Source organism: Nannobrachium achirus, assembly GCF_963921795.1.
Source record: "Nannobrachium achirus genome assembly, chromosome: 11".
Classification (NCBI taxonomy): Eukaryota; Metazoa; Chordata; class Actinopteri; order Myctophiformes; family Myctophidae; genus Nannobrachium; species Nannobrachium achirus.
The window spans coordinates 45,725,157-45,743,334 of NC_137820.1; the positions used below are offsets into that span (position 1 = coordinate 45,725,157).

Here is an 18,178-nt window from a genome sequence, read left to right on the forward strand (position 1 = left end):
GGGTATTGCATGATTTGTAAATTCTCGGAGGCAGTGGTTCTCAACCTTTTCAGACCGCGACCCCCAAAATAATCATATTTTAACACCCTGACGAGCACTAAGAGTTGAGGCATTACATTTTGTATAACATGGTTCTGTTGTGAAAATAGCAGATCTACATGTAGATCGGCTATTTTCACAATTTCTGCCTAATATTTGTCAATTTGCCAATGTTTAATTTGTCATTTTAAAGGTATTAAAAAGTACTTAATACACTTAAACATAATTTGGGGACCCCCCCTGAGGGTCCCGACCCACAGGTTGAGAACCACTGCTCTAAGGATCAAAGTTTGTAGTTCAAATCGTACTTCTTGGAGACGTCTTCAAACAGACTGGAGGTCAGCGGCCGGTGTCGTTTCAGCTCCTCTAGGTACTGGAAGTCTCCATGAACAAGGACCTTCTGGTAGACTAGCTCCGCCCAGTCTGGACTGTAGTCGTAAGCCTCGGACACCACAAACACCTACGCACACACATACACACATAAGTACAGTACACTATCTGGGAGCTTGTGTGTGGTGGCTGTGTGCACAGTTCTAGTTTTTTTTTGGAGGGCATACGATAATTATTCCCTGCACGACATGCGCTCGTATAGGCCATACGCTCGCGAGTGGTCAATGGATGAAATGGTTAGTAGACGGTATACGCTTAAAAAAATACTTCTGCAACACAGTTAGTAGAACACACCACTGAGTGTGCATGTGATAATGTGTGTATGTGTGTGTGTACCTGGTAACATCGTGGCAGGGCTAGGGTAGCGATGGCCAGCTCAGCCTGATGCAGATTGACGATGCGTTGCTGTGAGCCCTCTTTCAGGAAGTGACTCTGCAGTAGCACCAGCTTAGCCATCCTCACACAACGAGTTGCTTGACGCACACACTGGTCCTAAGACAAATACACACACACACACACACACACACGCACACGCACACGCACACGCACACGCACACACACACACACACACACACACACACACACACACACACACACACAAGATCTTTGTTCCAGTCGAGCCAATGTAGTTGTTATTTAGTCATAAGCTGTTATAATCATTTCCGTTGGTTCAGTATTCATAGCATGCTGCATCACATTGGCTATCTTCTCTACTTTAGCGTGACACTGTTGTGTTGTACGATTAACTTATGAGAAAATATGGCGATACTAAGTTTTTGCCCGACAGTGCTGTATTGGAGCCATGAGCCCTCACACAGTATTTAGATAAAGGAGACATACATTATTTGAAACATTTTGAACAGCAGCGTTACCTTGGAGTAGCTCTCTGCGGCATCTTTAAGCAGATCAAACACCTTGGACAGACTTTTCTCCAACTCAGGAGTCACCACTGGATACACACAAAAGAAGATTAATGACAGCCCTGCCTATCTGCCTGTCTGTGTGCCTAGACAAACGAGTGCTCTCTGTCAAGCTTGGAATGACAGATTAAGGTTAAAACAGTGTCATCAGACAGTGTCAGGTCTACTTGGTCTCTGGTGAATTCTGTTCATCAGAGTAACACTTGTCTCTTAAATAGTTTCAGGACTGAGGGACATCTGTCTATATCACCTGCTGTCTGTCCCACCTGCTGTATGTCTCACCTACTGTCTGTCTGTCTGTCTGTCTGTCTCACCTACTGTCTGTCTGTCTCACTTACTGCCGCTAGAGGGCGCTATCCCCCTGGGCCATGGCTATTTTTTGTCATGGAATTCCCAAGAACTGTGTTCCAGAAATAAACAAACCACCCAGGAATTTTACTTAAAGGGGAAGACCACCCATTTTCAATATTGAACAATGTCATTAATATACCTTAGAGGAGTTGTGTGGAAATAATAAAAAAGTTCCCCCTCTTCTATGTTGCCTAAAACTGGAGGATTTTGGGGTTTGCATTGCAAATTACAACTTGATGACATCACACATCGTACTTTACAATACAAACCTCAAAATCAATCCTCCAGTTCTAGGCAACACAGAAGAGGGGGAACTTTTTTTTTATTTCCACACAACTCCTCTAAGGTATATTAATGACATAGTTCAATATTGAAAATGGGTGGTCTTCCCCTTTAAGTAATGACTTTATATTAAGTATCAACTGATGGTGGAAAAGTACATTTGTTTTTCCTCAAAATACAGAACGACAAAGAGTCACATACCTGACAAAATTACCCAGGTGGTTTGTTTATTTTTGGAACACAGTTCTTATATGATGCGATCGAAGATTCCCCTTAGAAGACAAAGAATAATGCCGTGTCCATGACCCGGTGAAGTCAGGACTTCAGTGCTCCATTATAGTCTTAATGGTTAAAAAGCTTCATAGAACATACAATAAAGCTACATAGAACTGACAAGTTAAGTCATTTGGATGCAAGGGGAGAGGGAGAACAGGTTAGATTTTTCTATTTTGGAACAACAGTTCCCTCAGGTTCTCCCAATACAACTACCTTCAACTTCCTCCCTGTGTCCATGTGGTGCCTGTCGCTGCCAACTGACAGTCTCCAGAGGGTCCAGAGTCCCACCGTTTCACAACCACCCTATCAATCAAATATTACAAACTAGAAGCTGTTTGCCTGCTCTGATCCACACAGACTCAGAGTCAACACGTGAAGGTTCATGTCATCTTCCTCAGTTCTACTCCCCTGCTGAACAGGTGCCCTGTCTAACCCCTAGGAGCCGCTAGTGTACCGACACGGTACACACCCTGTTGACTTCACAAACACTTAAAGGGGCACTCCACCACTTTTCAACCTATCTTCATATAATAGGTCCTCACTAATGTTCATGATAAAATATCATATTTTTTTTCTACTCAGTTTGGGTCTCATAGGAGAGCTGTGGGTGGGTCAAATCCTTCTACCGGTGACATCATCAATGGGAAATGCAAGCTAATAGAAACTGCAGGCTTTCTATTCCTGAAAAAGTTGCAATGTTAAAGTGGAAGCCATTGTTCTCGTGATAATAAAAATCTAAATATTCTTTTTCAAAAAAATATATATATTTTTTTTTTTGTCAAACGATGATGTCACCGGTAGAAGGATTTGACAGCTCGCCTATGAGACCCAGACTGAATAGAAAAAAAATTGTGCTATTTTATTATGAACATTAGTGAGGACCTATTATATGAAGACAGGTTGAAAAGTGGTGAACTAGTGAACTACTCCTTTAACAATGCATTAACCACTTAAGCCATATACTGTATTCTCTCGTACAGAAAATAGGAAATCGAAAACTGCAACGAGGTTGTAGATCTGCTATTGTTTTACAGAATGTTTCACTTATTTGAGAAAAATGATTATTATGGCATGCCCAGAATATACTATAGACATATGCTAGGGTTCATGTACCGAAGGCCTTAAAGGAGTGTGGATCCCTAGCATCCTTTAAAATCGCCCTAGCAAACCTAGCCCAAACTTACCCTCCCCTGACCCTTCTTTGTATTTTCCTACTGTATATATATTTTTTGCACTGTTTTTTTTTCCCCCTGACTATAACTACTGCATAGTACTGTGTTCTATCCGTCTGTCATTCAATGTTTTATGAGATACTTCAATGGTTTCCTGTGGAAATAAGCCAAGTGCATTTCTAGGATCTCCTTTTAGTTGACCTTGTACCAGTGAACTGTACCGTCATGAAACTGTACCTTTTCCTATGCAAACTTCTAATAAAGTCATCAATCAATCAATCAATGTGGTTATAACACCAATTGTATTTGCAGATGAAACCCAGGATCTCTGTAGTAGTCGGTGAGTGTTCCCTCTACACCACAACTGACAACCCTCTATGGTAAATCCCCCCTTTTCATCAGTGGGGGCACGTATATCACAATGCACCTCTTAAGGGGTAGAGCCCGCCCAATGTGGATCCTGATTTACCACCAATTACAGATGTTTTGACGGAGTTATTTTAGCACAAGTCTCACCCCAGGGTTGGGACTCAATGATCTTGAGTTGCGTCCTGGCGGCCATTTCGTGGTTCTCTCCGATCTCTCGCCTCATGCTGAAACAGAGGGCCACCATGTTGTGTTTTTCACTGTCTCCGGGAAGACAGCGCTTGATGTAGTCCAACAGAGCAGCCTTCAGACTGGAGCTCTACACACCACCAACACACAACATTGGGTTTTTAATGGGTTAATCACTTAAGCCTTATATACTGTAGTCTTAATATATAAGTCTGTCCCAAAAGGTAGATCGTGATCTACCTGTAGATCACAAAGGCTGTGCAGGTAGACCACATGACATGCCCATAAAAAAAATATATATATATCATTAAATTAAAAGAAAATATATTTTGATTGGACATCGAGAAGGGCCTGTCAGCTCCCTTCATGGCTTCTAAAGTAGGCAAACCCCTACAATGCAATGCTTTGTGCTTTTGTCAGTAGCATTACAAAGAACCCAAAAACCTAACACTTCCATACAGAATGGGATGAAGATTTCTTTCCCCACTATTTCCAAGTGCGTTTTTCTTATATGCAATGCCAGTGCCGCTATTCCAAAAATATTTTTGGGTGGGTAGATAATGTTGAGCTATTTAAAAAGTAGCTTGCAAGTCAAAGAACTATGGGCACCCGACAACATAGCAAAAGTAGATCTGCTATTTTTTAAGCATTTTGGAAAGCTTTGGACAATAATTTGACAATAATGACATACAGGGATGACAGTTTAAAAGTGGCAGTTTAACAGATTTCTTTTGTACTGTGCTTCACTTTGATGTGACACGAGGGAGTTAGGCATGTTAAAATTACAGTCTTGTACTATAGTAAGGCCTCATCTCCCCAGTTGTGATCTTTAGTGCCCAGACCCCATGTTGGGAACAAACAGTACTGAGCATTATAGTATAGTGTGTAGTGTTGGTGTACATTTATGATCTTGTGTGTGTTAGTGTGTGTTACCTGTCCAGGTGGTCTGTCTACATTCTTCCTCAGGAGTATCTCAAACCTGTGGTTCTGATGAAGCAGGTCAAAGATGTAGGTCATGTCATTATACCTGCCGATACCTGTCAACAAACGCACCTGCACACACACACACGCCCACGCCCACGCCCACACACACACACACACACACACACACACACACACACACACACACACACACACACACACACACACACACACTTTGTCAGCACGATTCATGTATAATGTGTTTACTGTGGCTCTGGTTTTAATTTGAATTAAAGTTCAGTTGGTTTCTGTTAGACTTATTTATAGTCTTGTCTGCGTTGTTTTATTTATTGTTATAAGTTCCTCTATATTGATGATATCTGTTGTATATTCAAGGGCAGCTGTAATGAAGTCCAAGAAGTTGTCACACAAACAAACAAAAAAAAACATCAAGTTCACATTGGAGTCGTGCATAGTGGATATATCTGGATAATATCTTTAGCGCCTAAATTCCCCCAGCAGTATCAAGAAAGGTCTTATCTTAATATTAATGGTTGTTTATCTGCCACAATAGTGCTGTTGTCTATTGCAGAGTGTGACTTACTGTAGATGAGAGCTGAGGAGGCAAGGTCTACCTTAATAGATCACAATCCTTTTTAAATGTATTTATACATCATCACTGTCACAAAAGCTTTGTACTGTTTTCTTTTTTTTTTCATGAATCAACACCCTGCTTTGTCATACAAGAGCTTGGCGAAGCAACGTGCGTCTTTACTCCATCTGCGACCCCTAGCGTCCCGAGTGTTGTGTAAAAGCAGTGAAAATATTCAATCCACAAGCTCATTGTATTGTAGATGGGCTACTTCTGCTATTTGATATTGAAAGTGAAAGTGGTTTGTGGGTTTTCTAAATATTGAACCAGTGAAAAGTATTAACAAGAGCTTGTGCCTAAATAATAACTACATTGCATCAATTGGATTATTGGAACACAGGTTTGTTTTCTTTTCCATTTGCTGAAAAGTAACAGTTTTGGGCAGGCAAGTTTTCCACCCGACAGCGACCATATATATTTAAATGACATCACAGGGCATGGCTGCTCAGAGTGATGGGTAGAGTCTCACCAGCAGGCCGTACTGCTCGCTGGGAGCCAGGTGGGCGTGGCTCAGGTGTCGGGCTGCCTGGAGAACTCGGACGATCCCCTCCATGTTACAACTCAGACTGAAACAGTCATGGACCACGATCAACACCTCCACGACTACACAGAGACAGAAATACCCACACACAGAGAGACAGAAAGACAGATGAGTGTGTTTCATTTATAAAACTTTGTCAAAGCTTTAGTCATTGCTGATTCCTTCCATGTGCACTGCCAGCACCCCGTTGTCACATGGAGTGTTTAGTGTGTACAGTACACCCCCCACCATTTGACAACAGGGAGTTGTCTACACCAGTGGCTCCCAAATTCATTAGCTCATGACCCAATAGAGAAATTAGACTTTTTCCACTGGACCGATCTACAAGCTCAAAGCGCCATGTTGTGAGCTTGTAGATCAGAATTTCTTTGATTTATTAATGAAATGACTTAGTAAAATCTCCAGCTCCCCTCCCTGCTGATCAGACATCAAGACCAACCAGTAGGAGTTTTAAAGTGCAGTGAAGAGGACACGGTCACCTGCCAGCTTCCCACCCACTAATACATGATTTATACATGGTTGTGTGCGCTGTTGTGCACCAAAAACAGTGGTGAGCTTGTAGATCAAACAAGACCTTGTTGTGCTTTCATCTCTTTTTATGCCACCCAGACTTTGACAAATGTTTAGAATCTCTTGTTTCGGTTTTCAATATTGAGAAAAAAGTACCCCTGGGGGGTACATTTGCCCTTTGCAAAGTTAATTCATGCGTCTTTTCTTTGTAATTATCAATATACTTCCCCCTCTTTCTTTTACTAACTATTTGAAACAGAGTGCCTCTGAATGTAGTGTGTGTGTGTGTGTGTGTGTGTGTGTGTGTGTGTGTGTGTGTGTGTGTGTGTGTGTGTGTGTGTGTGTGTGTGTGTGTGTGTGTGTGTGTCTTACTGCAGTCCAGTTTGCTCAGTGGTACAGTGGAAAGGAGGTCAAGTAGACTGAGTCCAACCAGGTTGGGGTCACCACATAGTTTGGCCAGCTGGACAAAACTCTCTCTCCCTTCTGATGGCCTATACACTTGTCTCTCAACTGGATTAATAAACAGACATAACAGTTAAAAAATAAAATCACAATACAATAATTAAAAGGCAAGGTGACACATGTGAGCTTGAATATCAGTGTCACTCAAACCTTTGAGTGACCATAGTGCTTAAGTGGTTAATTAATCTACACCTCCAACTTCTCAATTATTCCAAAAAGTAACTAATAGAATAATCGTTAAAAACATGAATGAGCAGGGGGCAGAGTGCCTTCCACAGTTCTGCACTTCCGCCAGTCCTATTTTACCAGTCGCGCCATGAACTGCAGCGGCGGATGAGGTATCTAGCTTTTTATATCTGTGGATGCTAGGGTTTTCACAATTATTACATAATCGTCTAATCGCAATTATTTGACATAATCGCAATTATTGCGATTATATATATATTTACATGTTGAAAAAATGTTTATATATGTTCAAACATTTAAAAAATAGCAGATCTACAAGCTCACAACACGTCGCAATGGTGGTAAAATGTCATAATCGTGACAGCCCTAGTTGTTGCAGCACCTACAAAAGCTAGTGTGTCTCACCAGTGAGTGTGTCTTGTGTGGAGGACAGTATTCCCTGTACTGTGGCGTTAGCAACCAGCTGGGCTACCGTGTTGGGTTGAAGGTTCTGGACTTTGATAAACGCCTGAGCCTTCTGGTAGCGCTCCGGCTGAGAAGACATGAGGACCTGAGAGAGCACAGCCTGGGGATCCTCTTTGTAGAGATCACTGAAAGAACAGTCCAACTCCTGGAGGGGAAGATTTTGTATTTTTATTTTCTTGGTAATGTCCCATAGGAATTAATGCAAAACAATGTCAACTGTGCACTTTCTGGTCCACACTGGATGAAAATGGCCGTCTCAGGGCATTGGTGATATTTTACAATAAATACAGAGACACGCTTTCTGAAAGCGAACATTATATTTTTCAGCGAGAGAAGCGTAGAGGAGCAACACATTACCTGAAAACAGTAGGTACTCAATACATCGATGGTTAGATATCAAGTTTAGTAAGCTTGTTTTTACTGCGGTCATTAAAAAAAACAAAGGAGGATGAAGTCTCTTTGAACACACACCTGACAAACAATAACACCTATTCCTTTTACTGTAGTTTCCCGATCAATGTCTGATGAATGGGCATGACAAACCTACCTTACCTTGGCAGTGGCAACTGTTATACAATAATTTTCAAGTTGGAGCCATACTTAGTAGGTAATCTTGGAAAGAAATGGTTCTAGGGCCATGTGGCCCATCTCTCTATGCCTATCTTTACCACTAATTTCGCACCAACACCAGGATGTTGTAATTTCCATGTTTGTACATGGAATAATACAATGGAAGGGCCATTTAACATTGCCAGCCAAATCGGATGGTTTGCATTGAGCCTAGCGGCTAGCAGAGGCTAATGTAAACAGGAAGGCCTGGTTTAGCAGTGACGTCATAATTGTATCCTTTTTTTTCACGGTTTACGTGTTGATACCATCCGAAGGTAAGCTAACCATTTCGCTCCGTCTATTAACCCAAATAAAAGCTTAAACAATGCTTTTATATAAAAGTCGATTAAAGTCGCTTGGCAGGGAAGTCCATAGTGAGATAGTTGATCTGAAAGTCGACTGGCGTCCAAGTTGTTAATTTAAGTGGACAGCTAAATTCCAACAAAGATGATTTAAAGGTTATGCAGCCATCGACCATTTGCCAGATATTGTACAGTAGTTGTCATGGAATATAATAAAACAGTTGTATGTAGTCATTGGTTAGCGCCTGTTGACTGGAGAATGGTTGGATAAAGAAATTGACTTCACAGTGGTTGAAGTTTAACCTCTTCAAATTAGAAATGTATGACTTCCTGTTGTGTCAGGAAGGAAGGCAGTATTATCCCTGGCCTTCATCCACCATGCACAGTCAACATCCTACCCTACAGCAACTTAAACTATACAGAAGTTCCATTGATCCAAGTTGGAACACAATCAATCGATTGATCGTTAAAATAAACATGCTCTGAATCGGCTGCCGTGTTGTCTGCCGTGGTCAGATAGGTAGGCCGCGAACGTTAGGATCTAGATATAAAGTAAAAGTGTACCTTGGAGAGCTCGTACAGGCTGAGGACCTGCTTACAGTAGTTACTGCCATGGCGACAACTGTTGACCAGTGTCTTCAGCTGACAAAGCACCTGGTCGTCAGTCGGGGGAGAATATGTGAAGTCAAAGGACAACAGAGTGCTGACTGATGGAGCTGAGAGAGAGAGAGAGATGGGTGGTGGGGTTATATTCAGAACATACCGTACCACTGAGTTTATAGATCACATGAAGACATTCTAGTGTAGACAAGTTCATGAAGGGAAAAAGGAGAGAGGGGGAATAGAATAAGGGATGTGCAACATCAAGGTTAAAGCACCTCTCCATTTTATTTATTTTGTCTTTTATTTTACAGCTACTCATTGATGCCCAGCATGAATCTGTGTATTGATCCTATAGGCACCATAAACATTTTTGACAAAAAGAAAAAAAGTGCTTTATGAGTGCAAAGTTCAATATTCTATTCTACATTTGAGGTGGTATTTGGCTAGCCTGGTAAACCCTCCTTCAGGAAAGCACATTTGCAAAAATGCAATGCAATTTCCAGGTAGGGTGGTTTATCAGGCTAGTATTTGGATAAAAGGGATAAAACAAAAGTATGATTATTATCCAGATCCCACTGACTGGTTATTTGGTTGACAAATCTAGGCTCTACCGTTCTGGATTCCAGAGGTGAATCAAAGCGGTGCTCTGAGACATCGCTTTTGCTTTCAATTTCACTTTATATCACCTTCACGAGAATTGGCCTAGTCTACCTGGCTGCCATGGCAGCGTGAGTTGTGATTTCAAAGCACCACCAAAACGCAGATTGGTGAGTAAGTTATTCTGGAGGGTGGTTTTAAAGGTCACAATATGAAGATTAAATTAATGTCAGGGGTCAAACGGATGCTTACAGGTAGTGAGGTTTCTCCCAGCCTGTGCCTCGGTCACTTCCTGGGTGTCAGGCTGGAGTTCTCCAGAGGCCAACCCACGGCACCGTAGCACCACCCGCATGTCACTGTGGTAATAGGAGAAATAGCGACACACGCGGCTCGCCTCGTGGACACGCCCCTCATCCAACAACTGGCCAATGAGCTCAGAGAGGACTTCCTGTTCCTCGGAATTCCCTGCCGAGTCATGGTTGGCAGCCTCCTCTGTGGGCGTGGACAGACAGGGTTATTATAGTTGACTAAAACTGACAAAGTAACAGATCTAGAATTGACAAAAGATTTTAGTCAACTGAAATAAAAACTAAAAACAAGGCTTTACAAAATGTATTGTGTTTTTCTTGAGTGCCAATCCCGAACTAGTTCGGCTTTATTATCGTATCGCAGAGTGCCGATCCCGAACTAGTTCGGCTTTAAAAAAAAAAAAAAAAAAAAAATTGAAAAATTTTTTTTAAAATTTTTTTTTTTGGACCCCATCAAATCTGGTGAACATGATTTCAATCGCGATTTTGCATGTTCCACCCCCATACAACCCCATCTAACATACAGGGCAGCCATTTTTGTTTACATAACATGTAAAACATAATGGCTATTATCTCAAGAATGCCTGAACGGATTTCCAATCGGATTTTTTTGTTTGAAAGCTGTGAACAAACTGCACAAATCCACTCCAATGCAATGGATTTTTTAGAGCTCATTCTTCTCTGTTTTTTTCCCATGCATGAGGTGTGCAAGGTTTAATCGTGGCTAAATTGCAGAAAATAGATCTTCTAAAATGCTTGGTAGCCAATAGCTAACTTCAAGCTAACTTCATCCTCTTCCTGTACATGCACAAAGGAAAGTGTTCAGGCATGTCATGGCTGCAGGGCTTGTGCATATACCAGCACTGTCTAAGTAGAATTCTCTGGTCATTGGGGCCCTCTAGTGGTGAAAAAGGGGGCACTCAAAGAGTTAAAATCTCTTTGCAAATATTTCATCCATAAGCCTATAACTTTCGCTACTTTCTCCAAAAATAGCGTAAAAACCTAATGAAAAAAAACGAAATTACGATAAAAAGATAAAAACAAATGAAAAATTCAAAATTGTAATAACCTTGGGGCAGATCATCCATTGTGAGGTCACTCTCCTGGTTCAGAGCAGAGATCTTGGAGAAACAGAACTGTTCGTTGACCAGCACCTCGTACCTAGGGTTGTCACCATCAGTTCACCATTAATTAAGTGTGCCTGCTATGCAATAGCAGAACACTTATTGTAATCCGCCATACTTAAGTCAGTCAGTCAGTCAGTAAGTAATGTTCTTGCAAATTTCTGCTCGTAATAACTGCCGCACAATTTACGCCACCGCCGCAATATATACATCAAAACGTGCGGCTCGGCCGGGAATGGTGTGCTATTACTTTTCTTTCCGATCCGCGTTACCATTGCGACGTAATTCGCAAAAAACGACGCCAAAAAACCCCATTGACTTAGAATGGGGGAAACTTCGGCACGTAATAACTGCCGCACAATTTACGCCACCCCCGCAATATATACATCAAAATGTGCGGCTCGGCCGGGAATGGTGTGCTATTACTTTTCTTTCCGATCCGCGATACGATTGCGATGTAATTCGCAAAAAACGACGCCCAAAAACCCCATTGACTTAGAATGGGGGACTCCGAAAAAAACCCAGAAACCTTGGCGCCACATAACTCTGCCATACTTTTGCCTAGCAACGTGATTTAAACTTTAAAATGCACACACAACTTTGGTCTTTTTCCGGCCAATAGGGATGAGCTGTAATTGATTAAGCCCCGCCCCCTCTGTAACAGGAAGTGTCCTTCGCCAAACAGGAAGTGCCTCTATAACTCATGAACCGTTTGTCGTACAGACTCGCGGCTGGTATCATAATTCTTTTTTTTTCTCAATTTTTTTTTTCTCAAATTTTTTTTCTCATTTTTTTTCTCAAAATTCTTTTTTCTCAAAAATTTTTTTTTTCTCAAAAATTTTTTTTCTCAAAAATTTTTTTTTCTCAATTTTTTTTTTCTCAATTTTTTTTTTCTTTCCGATCCGCGATACGATTGCGATGTAATTCGCAAAAAACTACGCCCAAAAACCCCATTGACTTAGAATGGGGGACTCCGAAAAAAACCCAGAAACTTTGGCGCCACATAACTCTGCCATACTTTTGCCTAGCAACGTGATTTAAACTTTAAAATGCACACACAACTTTGGTCTTTTTCCGGCCAATAGGGATGAGCTGTAATTGATTAAGCCCCGCCCCCTCTGTAACAGGAAGTGTCCTTCGCCAAACAGGAAGTGCCTCTATAACTCATGAACCGTTTTCTCAAAAAAAAAAAATCTCAAATTTTTTTTTTCTCAAAATTTTTTTTCTCAAATTTTTTTTTCTCAAAATTTTTTTTTCTCAATTTTTTTTTCTCAAAATTTTTTTTCTCAAAATTTTTTTTTCTCAAAAAATTGTTTTTCCTCAATTTTTTTTTCTCAAAAAACTTTTTTTTTCTCACAAAACAATTTTTTTCTCACAAAAAATTTTTTCTCAAAAAAACTGTCGTTAAAGTGCGACCCGTGATAACGGCCAAAAATGCGCCAAAACGCCACTAATTAGTCGAAATGGCTGTGGGTGGTGTCATATGAAGAACCATAATGTTAAAGCTTATGCAAAAAATGCTAATGTTAAAAAATGTAACGCTAATGCTAACACCAACCGCTACACAAGGTTGCACAGACTTAGCGAGCTGCAGGCACACTTAAAATTTCTTGGAAATTTTCTTTTCTAGTTGTCATATAATATTAATTGTTTTAGGCACCGAACATTACATTAAAATTTGAATTTCTGTTTGTTTAAAATAAATTGCAAATGACAAAGAAATGACTGACAATCCCTGGTGCCATGCAATTAATCAGTTTATAATCATTTATATCAAAATTCTGCAGAGAAATAGGGAATCAAATAGCGGAAATACCATGAAGACAAAGAGGAAAAGGAAGACGAGTCGGCCTCCTCTGAACCGACAGGTGACAGCGGTGGGAACGGGAGGCTGAACATGCCCTCTGTCTCCATGGAAACACGCAGGAGAACCCGCTCCTGGATACGATTGGTCCAGAGGCATTTCTCCAGAAGGCGAAGGCGGGGCAGGGGAACCGGATCGACCCGGGACAGCCAATGGCCTGCCAGACTCAGCAGCACACGCCGCTCCTGTCAAAGGTCACACATTACAGTTTAGATGCCAATGATATGGGAAGTACATGTTGTGAATTTGTCAACTCACAGTCTAATATTATCTTTAACCGGATACACATTATTAAGCATTATTTTATGCTTTAACTATTAAAAAATAGCAGATGTACAAGCTCACAGCGCGGCACCGAGTGCCGCGCTGCGAGCTTGTAGATCTGCTATTTTTGAAAAATTGTGAACATTTTTGTGCAAGTCTGAGCTTGTATATCATCAGCTATTTTTCAGTAGCTAAAGTATAACATAATCCCAGGCTTAAATGATTTAATAAACTAGTCTAGGACTCAAAATCGGGATCAGCATCTGGCCCAAAAAATCTCATCTCATCTCATCTCATTCACCTGGGTTCTCAGCAGTTCTGTCTGGGTTGAGGAGATGTGAGGAGTGGTGTTGTCTTCTTCAGTCTGGGACCAGAAGAACTGGGCGGCTGGTTCTGGACGGGTACCGTTGGTCTCAAACTGCTCATGGCATCTCCTCCAGAAACACACCCTCGCCTCCCTCCGCCCCCAATGCCGCTTGCCCTTCTGGGTAATTAACTCCTGGTGCAACTGATCAGAGAAAAATAGGTTGAAATGTATCACCCGCAGTGATGACGGTCACAGTGAAGATGGTTGTTCTCAATGATGGACCCACAAGTACCCTTTGATGATCTGGGATCAGATCCCACTAGAACCAAATGTATTTACCAAAACCTCAGTCTGGACCCATTTGTGGGTTATGGACCCATTTTTATGGGTCACGACGAGTAGATATTCATTTATTTTTAGTTTCCTACATTTAGTTTTTAAACATTATTTCAAAAGATTTAAAAAAATTATCCGAAAAACGTTTCATTAATTAGACGTTTTGATGTGCTATTTTCACTTAACTAGTTTGGGTCGCGGGTAGATAAAATGTAATCTTTTGGGTCTCGAGCTAAACAGTTTGGGAACCACTGGTCTATCCTACACTGTATGCCTCTCAACTTTCGGTCCCCCTCCTACGCCGTCTGCTTTCCTAGATGTTGACTCATTCTATGTCTCTGGGTATATTAGCATCAGATAAATTACCTCAAAGATCGAATCTGAACTTTGTTTTCCGTGTTGACGTCTCACCTGATTGATCAACAGGCTGTCTACAGGCAGGGCTGCCAGCTCCGCCACCTGCCTGGCCTGGGGGAAGAGGCCTGCAGCCTGCAAGCTGTCCACCAGGCCCTGGTACTCTGTCTGGAGCTCCTGCTGGGAGCACGGCTGCAGGAGTCTGCTAGAGACACACACTGGACCAGCCTGAAGAACCTCTGACAACTGGCTCAGCTTTTTAAAGTCAGGACCTGGACCAACACAAGAGAGAGTTGAACGCACCCATACACAAACAGACACGCATGTATGCATGCGCGCACACACAGAAACAGACGTGCATAAATATATACTGTATGCAGGTCTATGCATCCATGGACACACACACACACACACACACACACACACACACACACACACACACACACACACACACACACACACACACACACACACACACACACACACACACACACACACACACACACACACACAGTATAGTATACAAACTGTATATTGTCTATATAAAGTGTATCAAGTATGTTAAGATATTAATTACCCAGGCCAGTACACACCATTACACACACACACACACATATATATTATATATATATATATATATTATATATATATATATATTTTCTTTTTTTTTTTTAAGACTTGAAATAATGCTTAACCGATTTCGTGCCACCGACATGAAAGGGTTAATTGTCCAAAGTGCCGGTCGATTTCTCCGTCCGCGGCCAGTCTCTTATTTTGAAGGCCGGAAGTAGATCGAGCTCACAATTCCCACTTGACGATGTTCAAGATTCACCCGTGACTAGTTCCGGTCCCGAGCGTACACAATGATCTAAGATGGATGCCTCCATGGTTTTGCTATTCAAAAGTGTTTTTTGGATTGGTTTCTATAGGATAGGATCACTATTGTGTGCACGTGGATGCGCGATGATGATGAATTGGCGACTTCACCCGTGCCAAGGGTTTTCACCGGACCGAAGGTAACCAGCGCCACGTTTACTGTATATACAGTATATTTCGCCAGTCATCCCGCGATCAGCACTGTAGACACCTTTTAATATTTTGCAAGTCATCGTGGGATTGGCATTAATTGAGTTAATATGTTTTGCTGGCCTCTTTGCTCTGTCTCAAGTCTAAAAATCACAACCAAGTGTGAAGTGAGCAGTGCTATTTATGAGTTCATTTCATTAAGCGTCCTGCGAAGCTTGGCCAATGTGACTGGGTGTACAACAAACTTTGAACGCTTTGTGCCAAGATGTAGGCCAGATGTAGGCCACGCTTCGCGTCCCTGACAAAGCCAGGGGCACAGCTCAAAAAACTCTAAGAAGTGATGTTCTATACTCCTGGTATGCAAAGGATTATTCATTTACGAACATGTTTCATTATTGCATCAGTCGGCAAATGTTCAAAAGGGGATCTCTGATAATAAAACCAAAGAACTCAGTCGGCACCCAGAAGCAACAGCAGTGCCTTGATGAAATAATATTCTGTATTCTGTAATGCCTTTTTCATCCTCGCCACCACCACAGGTGATATCCCAGGCCAGGATACTTCATACGGTATCCAGAAATTAAATGGATTCTCACGGTGGAATAACTACCTGTCAAAACATGGTATTTCACGTAAGTACTGCGGACATGAAAGACCATGTTTTCTCAGTGTCCTGCGGACATGAAAGACCATGTTCTATCTGAGCCAATTTCTACATCTGTCACTTCAAAATTAGATGAGGCCTCTCATTTAAACTAATACATCAAGTGAGAAGCATCTTGCATTAGTTTTGACAGCTGACAGAAGAACAGAGGGAGTTTGATGTTGTAGCGGCAGCCCTGCGGGGTGGATTATCCTTAGGTTTGGTGTTATTTGTAAAGCTGCTGTCCTGTCTTATTATGTATCTGCTTATCTGAATCAATATCACACTGACACAGGAGTGTCTGGTGGTGATATTGATTCAGGCATCTAAATAATTAATTATGCTATTGTTATTTAATATAAAAGCGATATCCAAGCACACCGCGGCTGGGTTTGAAATCCCGACATTAGTAAATGGTAAATGGTGCATTTGTATAGCGCCTTTATCTAAGGCGCTGTACAGAAAATGTGCATTACATTCACCCATTCATACACACACATTCATACACCGATGGCAGAGGAAACCATGCAAGGCAGAGCCTTCTACCTACGGATAGCTGCGTCACTCCTGTTCACTTCATGGAGCCAGATCTTCTACGCACACATCTATTGGCGTATAGTGACAAACCGCGAACCGGATGCATTACAGAATGCATTGAAGTCTATGAGGGGTAAAGGGACAACGAACCACGTGACCAGCGCCGCTTCTGACCCCGCAATGGCAGAACTCTCTGATTAGACGACTCTGAAGCAAGGCACCAACCTGCTCACCGGGAGCAACTAGGGGTTCAGAGTCTTGCTCAAGGACTCTTCGACACTAACTCTGGGGGAGCCTGGGATCGAACTGGGAACCCTTCGGGAACCCTCTGTGTTCTAATGACGGCCACTCTACCCCTGAGCCACTGCTGCCCCACTCAATGTGTTAAAGAAAACCAGTTCCCTGGTTTGATTCCCATTTGTTGCATGCCACTGCTCCTACTCTCTCTCCCTGTTTCCTGTTTCTTTACAGTACCTGTCAAATAAAAAAGCTCCAAATCTACTTAAGAAAAGGACCATTTGGTTAAATGGGTAAAATTAATAATCAGGATTTGGCTGCATATGAACGTTCTCACCGTTGGACTTGAGCAGTCCGTCCATCCCCGCCAGGAGCACCAGCAGTCTGTGGAGTTCGTAGCGAGTAGCGCATCGCTGCAACATCGTCATCAACAACACCGATGCCTGGCTCTCCACCCACTGGACCGGGAGGCCCCCAGGGACCACACACACACTAGACCGCAACTACAACACAAGGACAGAAACAGAGAGGGGTTACAGAGAGAGAGGAGATGAGGCCGTGGTCGTCGTGACATGGGTGTCACTATGGCGGTATGCTTACAGCTACGAGGCTCCGCTGGAAATCCAACAGTTTGTCCTTGGCCTGAGAGAAGTTCTTATGGTCTGAACATAACTCAAACATCTGGAGGACATGAACCAACACACAGTCCTGTTAGAGAGACAGAGAGAGACAGGAAGTCAGTCTCAGGAGAATCATTATTTCCCCTCAAGTCATTGAAAGTAAAAAAAATCACACCAGTGTGAACTGAGCGGTGGTGTCCATTCATTTCAAAGCTGTGTGTGTGTGTATGCGCACGCGCGCATGCGTGTACATTTCAAGGCTGCTCAACAGCACCTCTCTGGTCACTTAGCGGTATTGCAGGCCAGGCTCAGGCTACAGACACACATAGGGCGGATTCACACTGCAATCCGTTTGATTAGAACTGATTCTGAAAACGGTTGCTGGTTCACGCTGGCCAGCATTCACATTGGCATGCCTTCTGGCCTCCCTGGAGATCACTAGCACTATACGTCCCGATCCTATAGGTGGCGGTATGCACATAGTGCCTCGCTGTTGAATACAGACGTCATCAACTATGCGACATTGCTGATTCTGGTCGCCAAGAAATTCAGGCACGAAAGTTGATGTAACAATACAATGACGCGCGACAGCGCAGTGTGGAACAGTGTTACAGTGATCCCCGACGACCAAACCTTTTCTGAGTCGGGGTCTCGCACCCCCCGAAGTTCACACCTCGAGAACTGTTTAACAAAGAAACAAGCCTATTTGCATATCAATAGACCTG

At 42.3% G+C, this 18,178-nt stretch overlaps 1 protein-coding gene across 1 annotated transcript in view; it reads right to left on the reverse strand.

Moving 5' to 3' along the window:
- Positions 1-18,178, reverse strand: part of spg11 (SPG11 vesicle trafficking associated, spatacsin) — a 42,484-nt gene that overhangs the window by 879 nt on the left and 23,427 nt on the right. Inside the window, exons 27-42 of the mRNA XM_080736782.1 lie at positions 17,434-17,541; positions 17,171-17,336; positions 14,448-14,662; positions 13,695-13,901; positions 13,082-13,314; positions 11,211-11,302; positions 10,086-10,325; positions 9,198-9,349; positions 7,663-7,867; positions 6,982-7,119; positions 6,028-6,161; positions 4,919-5,038; positions 3,947-4,115; positions 1,302-1,378; positions 766-921; positions 348-499 (exon numbers count right to left, since the gene is read on the reverse strand). Coding sequence (XP_080592908.1) covers positions 348-499; positions 766-921; positions 1,302-1,378; positions 3,947-4,115; positions 4,919-5,038; positions 6,028-6,161; positions 6,982-7,119; positions 7,663-7,867; positions 9,198-9,349; positions 10,086-10,325; positions 11,211-11,302; positions 13,082-13,314; positions 13,695-13,901; positions 14,448-14,662; positions 17,171-17,336; positions 17,434-17,541 — 2,564 coding nt within the window. The remainder of the gene's footprint in view (positions 1-347; positions 500-765; positions 922-1,301; positions 1,379-3,946; positions 4,116-4,918; positions 5,039-6,027; positions 6,162-6,981; positions 7,120-7,662; positions 7,868-9,197; positions 9,350-10,085; positions 10,326-11,210; positions 11,303-13,081; positions 13,315-13,694; positions 13,902-14,447; positions 14,663-17,170; positions 17,337-17,433; positions 17,542-18,178) is intronic.